At 48.5% G+C, this 10180-nt stretch overlaps 1 gene segment (V, D, J or C); it reads right to left on the bottom strand.

The window, feature by feature from the left end:
* Positions 1–843: 843 nt before the first annotated feature.
* LOC122739544 overlaps positions 844–10180 on the bottom strand; it is a 29821-nt gene continuing 20484 nt past the window's right edge. Inside the window, 2 exon segments of the V gene segment in view lie at positions 844–927; positions 1483–1937. Coding sequence covers positions 844–927; positions 1483–1937 — 539 coding nt within the window.

Raw genomic sequence — 10180 nt, 5'->3', positions numbered from 1 at the left:
TGGTCACCTGATGAGAATCAGTTTGGCTGCTAGAGCCTCAGCCTCTACCCCCATTTCAGCCTCTTGCTGGGATGGTACCATCAGAGTTAGGATTCCTACTTCCCAGTTCTTCCTTCCTCTTCCTTATTCCTTCTTCTTTATTAGTTAATTTTGAAAATACTTTCATTTTTCTGGACCAATAGATAACAAGGCAGCCTCCTATCCCCGCCCCAGACTGAGAAAGGATCTGTGTTTGAAATGATAAAGTCAAGCTCTTAGGGTCTGTGGTCCTTTGAGTGGAGCATAGATCTGACCATAGAACTACCCTACCCAGTGCCCAGCACATGGAAGGTGTTTAATAAATGTTTACTGATAGACTGATTGAATAAACTTGAATGGCTTCTTTTTTCATTAGAATAAAATACAAACTAGTCTGTCATTTAAATCCTTTACCATCTATCTTATCATCTCTTTCCAGAATAATTTCACAGTACACGCCTTCATTTATTCTACCATCCAAACTAAATAGCCAGCTTGCTCTCCATCACAGACGATGTCTCATCTCCACTCTCCAGGCCTTTTCCCAGGCTGTGCCCCTTTCCTGAAGTGCCCTCTTCTTTTCAGGGACAAAGGCTGGCCACAGAGCCCTGGAGCAGTAGTGAAGACATCTTTGTGTCTTTGGTCCTAAAGGGAATGAAGAAGGCTTTGGGGCAGAGAATAGAGTGAGAGTAGAGATGGCCAATGGAAGGGTGTGACCCTGCCACCTACTCTTCCAGGAACTCCCCCAATACCAGGTGGGAGGGACACTCCAACCCACACAGGGGCACACATTAGCCTGAGTCAGCCAATAAGGATATGATGCCCCTAGATGCGGAAAATGATGAGTCCCTCACTGGGGGGGTGGATGGGTGAGTGGGGGCATTCACCTTGGCTCTTGGCCAGGCCCAGCTTATGAGAAACTCAGTCAAAAGGGACCAGTGTGTCCAGAGCTGGGGAAAAAGGAATCTGGTCTGTATTGTGGTAGCCAGATGGCTCAGTGAATGGAGCCCTGGTCCTGGAATCAGAAAGACTCATGTTCCTGAGTTCAAATCTGACCATAGGCCCTTATTAGCTATGGGACCCTGGTCATGTCACTTACCACTATTTGCCTCAGTTTCCTCATCTGTAAAATGAGCCAGATAAGGAAATGGGAAACCCCCCCAGGATCTCTGCCAAGGAATCCCAAATGGGGTCATGAAGAATCAAACAGAACTGACCCACAGCAACAAACATGGAAACATATAAATTACTGCTACAAAAGACTGCAGCACAAATTCTTCAACACGAACTTACCTCCCAACAAGAGAATCACTTTATGTTGAGGCAAAGCTATCAAGTGGACTTGAAATGTCAGTGTTTCCCCCATTTGATTTCCCCCTTTGTTTCCCAGGGGGCTGTGCTGCCTCCCCTCTGCCTTGGGGACAGAGCATGTGACAGACAAGGCTTTGTGAGAAAGGAGGGCACCTGTGGGACCAGGAAAGGGAAGCCCTGGGAGATGTGAGCCTGCCCAGAGAGCAGGGGCTGCTCTGCCCTGGGGACCAGAGAGGAAGCAGCTGCTGCTCTGAGCTGAATCCCATGAGAAGCCTGGGGAGGTTTTTGTTCAGGCCTGAAGCACTGTGGGAGAAGGTAACTATCATACTGCTGACAGTAATAAACTCCAGCATCCTCAGGCTCCAAGCTGCTGATGGTGAGAGTGAAATCTGTCCCAGACCCACTGCCACTGAACCGGGCAGGCACTCCAGATGCCAGGCTGTCAGCCCAGTAGATGAGGAGCCTGGGGGCTTGGCCAGGTTTCTGCTGGTACCAGTTAAGGTAGCTACTCACACTCTGACTGGCCTTGCAGCTGATGGTGACTCTCTCTCCTGAAGACCCAGACAAGGAGGCTGGAGACTGGGTCAGCACAATGGCTCCTCGGGAATCTAGGGAAAAAAAAACAAAATTAGAAGAAGACAGAAATGTGTTAATGTTCAAGTCAAAGTGTAGGAACAACGCCCCTGAAATCCCAAATGACTGACAAGAAGTTGTAGTTACTGTCAATGTGGGACATAAACCACCTTTCCCACAGACCCCACAATGTTTGTAATCTGGGGCCTGGTCAGGCTCCTCAGCCCCCACCTGTCTGTGTTGTGCCTAAGCTTCCTCACCCCCTGGATCCAGGGGTCATCAGGTCTTTAATCCCTGAAAACCTGTGCCCTCCTCACCCCTTCCCTGCCCTGCTGGGTCTTACCCTGAGCCCAGAGCACCAGCAGCCAGAGGAGCTGCCATGGGGAGACCATCCTGGCCTTCAGACACCTGCAGAGAGAGCACTCAGAGCCCTGAGGGGGCAGCAAGGAGGGAGGAAGCTTTTCTACCCTGAGCAGGGCTCCCTGCAGGCCCCTGGGGCTCCATATGCAAAAGAGCCCCAGGTCTGCTCTGAGCCTCCTCTCAGGACCCTGTGAGCCACACTGAGTCACCCTGGCTGAGCCTGACTCTGGGGGAGGGGCTTCCATCCTCTCTGTCCTCAGTGTGTGACCTCAGGAGCAAAGACAAGCTCCTGTTTAGTGTCTGACATGGGAATGGTTGGAGCTGGTTGTGGATGAATGAGGGGGGGCTTCTCTGTGTGCCCCAGGACTAGCCTCCCCCATAACCAGGAGAGAGCTCCCAGCCCTGGGGAGGGGGCAGAGGTGGCAGGAGCTCACAGCTTGTAGGCTCTGGAGGTACCTCAAAGGCATCTGCTCATGAACCTATCCCTCTACTGCCCCCTGCTGGAGAAGGTGTGAATTCACGGAGACAGAGGGGAGGGGCTGCTTGATCTTTGCCTGGGCCCCTGAGAAGAACCTACTAGAGCCTCATTCCTGGGTGAATGGGTTTTGTCAGCCACTAGCTAAGATTACTGCAATTGTTCTGAGCATCATGGAGGACAATGTGATCTCTCCCCTTGTCCCCATTTTCCATTCTGGACAAGCAATAAAGGTGGGCACACTTACTATGATCCATCCCATGTCCTGGCTGTGACTGTTTCTAGAAATGTGGATCTGGGTAAGTCTGTGTCCAGTGTAAGGCTCTGAAGCGAGGGTGACTGGCTTGGAGACAGACACAAGGAGACAGGAGAGAGTCATTCACTTCTGGCTCCTCCCTTCTGTCCTGGGGGATTGCAAGAACCCCAGTTTTGACCCATCTGTGTCTAATCTATTCTCTCTCTATTCAATCAACAATTAATGAATACATGAAAAAGATCTTATGCTTTTTCAACATATTTTATTTTTTACAACTGCATTTAAAAAACTATTTTACCTTCATTTGTTTTTCATTTTGATTTCCAGATTTTCTTCTTTCCTGTCATTGAGAAAGCAGTTTGGTACATGCATCTGGGGGAGGGGTTTCCCTCCTCTCCATCCTCAATGTCTGACCTCAAGAGCAGAGACAAGCTCATGTTTAGTGTCTTATACGGGAATGATTGTAGCAGGCTGTGGATGAATGAAGGGAGCCTTCTCTCTGTGCCTTAGAACTAGATCCCCCATAACCAGGAGAGAGCTCCCAGCCTGGGGAGGGGGCAGAGGTGGCAGGAGCTAACAGTATGTAGGCTTTGAAGGTGCCTCACCTGCCTCTGCTGATGCACCTGGACTCTACCCCCCCCCCTGCTGGAGAAGGTGTGAAGTCAAGGAAGCAGAGAGGAGCGGGGCTGGCTGACACTGGACAGATTTTAGCCTGGGCTCCTGGGAAGAACCTACTAGAGCCTCATTCCTGGGTGAATGGGTTTTGTCAATCATTAAATGAGATTATTGTAGTTGTTCTGAGCATCATTGAGAAAAATGTTATGTCTGCCCTTGCCCCATTTTCCCATTCCAGACATGCACTAAAGGTGAGAAACTATACTCAGATCTATCCCATATCCTGGCTGTGACTATTTCTCAAAATGTGGCTCTCAGTAAATCTGTACCCAATGTGAGGCGAGGAAGGTGAGGGTGACTAGCTCAGAGACAGACACAAGGAGATTAGAATCATTCACTTCCAGGTGATCATATCTGTCTTGGTGTGGGGCAGCTAGGTGGCACAGTGGATAGAGCACCGGCCCTGGAGTCAGGAGGACCTGAGTTCAAATCCAACCTCAGACACTTGACACTTACTAGCTGTGTGACCCTGGGCAAGTCACTTAACCCTCATTGCCCTGCAAAATAAAATAAAAAAGAGGAAATGGGGCCTTCAGAGCACTGCTACAGGCCTTGTCCTGCCCAACTCAGTGAAGGACTAAAGAAGATCATTTCAAGTTCAGGCCAGCCCCTCCCTGGGATTCCTTCAGATCCTTCCCAGATAAACTGCATCTGAGCATTACTGAGGTAGACTGTAAGGGAGAGGTTAACAGGTTCTCAGGAAGGAGACCAGCTTTCCTGATGACCCTGCTTGGGGAATGAGGTTTGTGAACCTGCCAAGAGCCAAGAGTGGGCAGGTTGGGGGTTGGTTATATTTCCTCCTCCTCCCACTCTCTGCCACTCATTAGCTCAAGTGATGCTGAAACAAAGGTTCCCCTTAACTGGAATGAATTAGGGCCAGTCCTCCCTAGGGTCTATTCGCTGCTAAACATCTGGGGCTCTGCAGGAGTCAGCAGCTGCCTTGGATTACAAGACTCAATACACTGAAGGCTTTTATAAGGGTCAGGGACTCTGCCGGAGGGTAATCATAATAATCTTCACAATGGGAATGTGCAACATCCTCAGGTTTTACACTGCTGATTGTGAGAGGACAATGTGTCCCAGGTCCATTGCTACTGAAATGGGCAGGGAGGGAACCCAGAGTTCAGGTGGAAGGTCAAGAGATCGGGAGCTTGAGAGACTGTCCAGGTGGCTGCTGGTGCCAGGCTGGGTCACTGAGGCCATCAGTATATAAGATATTCTCACTGGCTCAGAAGTTGATGGTGACCCTCTCCAGGAGCCCTGGATGGGGAGGCTGGAGACTGGGTCAGCCACATCACCTGCTTAGGATTCTTACTGTGGAGCAATGATACAAAGTAGACAGAATTAATATCGCTATAGAGTCACATACACATGCATAGAATACAAGAAAGGATTTCTATTCCCCTCGTGTGGGTGTCGTATCTGTGTCTGAGAAGCCAATCCCAATGGATGTACTGACTATTCATACACACACAAAATATCTCACAGGCACATTTCTGGTAAGGAAGCTGCTTTTTCTATAAAGTTGTGCTAGCCTTTCTGTTTTCTAGATCTAGATGGGGGGGGGGGGAGCCCAGTGAGTGACTGGTCACATGATGAGAACCAGTTTGGCTGCTAGAGCCTGAGCCCTCTAACCTCCTTTCATCCTCTTGCTGGGATGGTACCATCAGAGTTAGGATTCCTACTTCGATTCTTCATTCTTATTTCCTTCTTCCTAATTCCTAACTCCTTACTTATTAGGTAATTAGAAAATGTCTTAATTTTTCTGGACCAACAGAAAACAGGGCATCCTTCCCCCCCCTGCCCCCCCCATAGCATCAAGCCCTGATGGTTTCTGGGCATTTAACAGGATCTGACCACAAAATTCCTCTGCCCAGCACATGGAAGGCATTTAATAAATGTTTACTGACAGACTGCCTGAGTAAACTTAAATAGCTTCTTTTTGTCTTTAGGATAAAATACAAACCACTCTGTCATTTGAAGCCTTTACCATCTAGCTCAGCCTCCCTTTCCAGAATAATGGCACACTACATGCCTTCATTTATTCTACAATCCAAACTAAACAACTGTCTTACTCTCCATCACAAATGATGTCTCATCTTCAGTCTCCAGGCCTTTTCCCAGTCTGTGCCCCTTCCTGAAATGCCCCCTCCACATACCTGAATTTGAGAATCCCCAGCATTCCTCAAAACTGAGTTCAAACACCCCCTCTTCTAGGATATCACATTTCCCTGATTGCCCATGTCTCACTTTCTGAATCAACTGAAATTAACTTTACATTGACTTTACTGTGCCTGCTCTATGACCTTCATTTCATGTAAGAAAGTCCATGTAAAGAAATTCAATGTAAGAAACTGGGAGCGTGAGTGTTGTGGTAAAAATTATTTGCGGTAAAGATTAATATTGAAAGTTTTAGCTGAATCATTTGGGAGGGGCCCACCCTGGCCCACCTGGCCCACCCTGAGATTGTGCATGCTACTGAGCAGCTTTGGAAGGACCTCCCCTTTTGGGGGGGGGGAAACTCCACCAGAAGGGAGGAAACTTCCAGTAGGCGGGGTGTTCACAAAGTTCGGCCTCTTTCGGCCTGGAGAGCAGTCTGGTAGTGCTTGGCTTGGCTTGGTGGTGGCATGTTTCATGCTCGGTCTTGGGTGTGCTGGTTCTCGGCTGGGTGGACAGTTTGGGATTGGTGAGTTTTATGAAGGAAAACTCTAAATTCCTTTGAACTAGCTTAATCTCTGGGATCGCATAGGCTAAGCTTAGAGTTAAGACTGTCTATCTGTATTTCTACTTCCTTATTTCCCTAATTGGTTTCACCTTTGTGGTCTAATTAACTCCCAAGCAATAAAACCTGATCCTTTATGAACTAAGGCTCAGAGGCTCCTTTTCTTATTGGCCTGGGAGGAATATATAAAAAGGAAAGTTCAAAGGGGAAATTAAACCTAAAAGAGTCCCTCATATTTCCAGAACCCCAATATTAAGGTGAGTCACCCTATTATGCTCCGTATATAAAATTTTGGCCCTTACAGTGTGAAGGACAGACTCTGGGAGCATTGTGAGAACAGGGACCCAAGACACCATTGAGTTGAAACAGGAGCTGAACCAGTGCCCTCTTCTTTTCAGGGATAAAGGCTGACAAGAGAGCCCTGGAGCAGTAGTGAAAACATCTGTGTGTCCTGGGTCATAAAGGGAATGAAAAAGGCCTTGGGCCTTCACACCATGAAGAGATCCCTTGGGGCAGAGAATAGAGTAAGAGACACCTTATAGAGATAGCCAGTGAATGGGTGTGACCCTGCCACATATGCTCCTAGGGACTCCCCCAGTCCTTGGTGGGAAGGACACTCCAACCCACACAGGGGCACAGGTGAGCCTGAGTCAGCCAGTAAGTGTCCCTGACTTGGGAGAGGGGAGACTGGGTCAGTGTGGGCATTCACCTTGGTTCTTGGCCAGGACCAGGTCACAAAAAACCCACAGCCCTGTGAGATCATAGTGTCCAGTTAAGTGACCCTGGGCAAGTCACTTATCCCTGTTTGCCTCAGTTTCCTCATCTATAAAATGTGATGAATGGCAAACTCCTCCAGGATCTTTGCCAAGAAAACCCACAGTGGTCTTGAAAAGTCTGACGCTACTGAACAACAATAACAAATATGTTATATCATTGCTACATAGAACTGGAGCAAAGCATGCTCAACATATACCTCACTGCAAGGAAGAGAAACACGTTATATAGAGGTAAATATCTCAACTGGATGTGAAATATCAGCATTTCCCATTTGGATCTTCCTCTTTGTTTCCCAGGGAGCTGTTCTGCCTCCCCTCATTTTGGGACAGGATATGTGATTGACAAAGCTTTGTGATAAAGAAGGAGATCAGTGGGGCCAGAAAGGGGAAGCCCTGGGAGATGTGAGGCTGCCCAGAGGGCAGAGGCTGCTCTGTCTGGGGACCAGAGAGGAAGCAGCTGCTGCTCTGAGGTGAACCCCCTGAGCAGCCTGGGGAGGTTCTTGTTCAGGCCTGAAGCACTGTGGGACTTCATCATAGCTCTGCAGACAGTAATAATCTCCAGCATCCTCAGGCTCCAAATTACTGATGGTGAGAGTGAAATCTGTCCCAGACTCACTGCCACTGAACCTGGCAGGGACTCCAGATGCCAGCTTGTAAGCCCAATGGATGAGAAGTCTGGGGGCTTGGCCAGGTTTCTGCTGGTACCAGTGAAGGTAGCTATCACCATCACTATCTGTCACACTCTGACTGGCCTTGCAGCTGAGGGTGACTCTCTCTCCTGGAGACCCAGACAAGGAAGCTGGAGACTGGGTCAGCTCAATGGCTCCTTGGGAATCTAGGAAACCAAAAAAAGTTCAAGGAATAAAGAATTGTGTGAATGTCCAAGTTAAAGGACATAAAAAAGAAAATTCTGTGGAGATCTGGAAATCCCAAATGACTGACAAGTACTTGTATTTCCTGTCAACATGGGACATAAATCATCTTTCCCACAGACCTCACAATGTTTGTAATCTGGGGCCTGTCCATGCTCCTCAGCCCCACCTGCCTGTGTTGTGCCTAAGCTCCCTCACCCCCTGGATCCAGGGGTCATCAGGTCTTTATTCCCTGAAATCCTGTGACCTCCTCACCCCTTCCCTGCCCTGCTGGGTCTTACCCTGAGCCCAGAGCACCAGCAGCCAGAGGAGCTGCCATGGGGAGATCATCCTGGCCTTCAGACACCTGCAGAGAGAGCAGTCAGAGCCCTGAGGGGGCAGCAAGGAGGGAGGAAGCTTTTGTACCCTGAGCAGGGCTCCCTGCAGGCCCCTGGGGCTCCATATGCAAAACAGCCCCAGGTCTGCTCTGAGCCTCTTCTCAGGACCCTGTGAGTCACCCTGAGTCACCCTGGCTGAGCCTGACTCTGGGGGAGGGGTCTCCCTCCTCTCTGTCCTCAGTGTGTGACCTCAGGAGCAAAGACAAGCTCCTGTTTAGTGTCTGATATGGGAATGGTTGGAGCTGGTTGTGGGTGAATGAGGGGGGGCTTCTCTCTGTGCCCCAGGACTAGATCCCCCATAACCTGGTGGGAGCTCCCAGTCCTGGGGAGGGGGCAGAGATGGCAAGAGCTCACAGCCTGTAGGCTCTGGAGGTGCCTCACCTGCCTCAGCTCATATACCTGGCCTCTACCGCCCCCTGCTGGAGAGGGTGTGAAGTCAAGGAGGTAGAGAGGTAGGGCCTGGCTGACACTGGAGAGATCTTAGCCTGGGCCCCTGGGAAGAACCTACTAGAGTTTCATTCCTGGGTGAATGGGTTTTGTCATTCATTAGATGAGATTATTGTAGTTGTTCTGAGCATCATGGAGGAAAATGTTATGTCTGCCCTTGCCCCATTTTCCCATTCCAGCCATTCACTAAAGGTGAGGATGTATCCTATGATCCATCCCATATCCTGGCTGGGACTATTTCTCTAAATGTGGCTCTCAGCAAATCTGTGCCCAATGTGAGGCAAGGAAGGTGAAGGGGAGTGGCTCAGAGACAGACACCAGGAGACTAGAATCATTCACTCCCAGGTGGTCATATCTGTCTTGGTGTGGGGAAGCTGGGTGGCACAGTGGATAGACCACCATCCTTGGAGTCAGGAGGACCTGAGTTCAAATCTGGCCTCAGACACTTGACAAGTGTCATTTAACCCTCACTGCCCTGCAAAAATACAAACAAACAAAGACATATATGTCTTGGTGAATTGCAAGAACCCTCTGTTTTATCTACCTGCCTCTAGTTTCTTCTTTCTTTAATCAATCAACAATGAGTAAATATGTGAAAAAGCACTCTTGCTATTTGAAATTACAGTAAAATAATTTCAACCTTCATTTCATTTTGATTTTGCATTTCAAATTTTCTGCGTCCCTTTCCTTTTCCCTCATTGAGAAGTGAATCTCTTTGAAACATGTCATGCATGTGCAGTCCGGCAAAACATATTTCATAGGTAGGCATGCTGTTAAAAAGACATATACTGAGAGAGAGAAACAAAAAAAAGAAACCAAGAAACAAAGAGGAAGGAAGGAAGGAAGGAAGGAAGGAAGGAAGGAAGGAAGGAAGGAAGGAAGGAAGGAAGGAAGGAAGGAAGGACAGAGAAGGGAGGGAGGAAAGGAAGGAAGGAAGGCAGGAAGGAAGGCAGGAAGGAAGGCAGGAAGGAAGGCAGGAAGGAAGGCAGGAAGGAAGGAAGGAAGGAAGGAAGGAAGGAAGGAAGGAAGGAAGGAAGGAAGGAAGGAAGGGAGGGAGGGAGGGAGGGAGGGAGGAAGGGAGGGAAGGAAGGAGGTAAAGAAAGAAGGAAAGAAGTATAAAAAAGTAGACTGATCTGCATTCAGACACCAAGAGGTGAAAAACCACTTATTAAGCTATGGGAAAAACTGAATGCTAAATGATGGGCAGAGAAATAGAAAATCAGAAATAATCCAGGCTCTAAAGGTGTTCATAAAATGGATGATGCCAAATAATAATGATAACAACAATGATGTTAAAACTATTATTATTGTTATTATA

This window comes from Dromiciops gliroides, chromosome 2 (genome assembly GCF_019393635.1).
Source record: "Dromiciops gliroides isolate mDroGli1 chromosome 2, mDroGli1.pri, whole genome shotgun sequence".
Lineage (NCBI taxonomy): Eukaryota > Metazoa > Chordata > Mammalia > Microbiotheria > Microbiotheriidae > Dromiciops > Dromiciops gliroides.
Note: the sequence above shows the minus strand (reverse complement) of the source record. Positions and strands in the feature narration are given on the sequence as shown.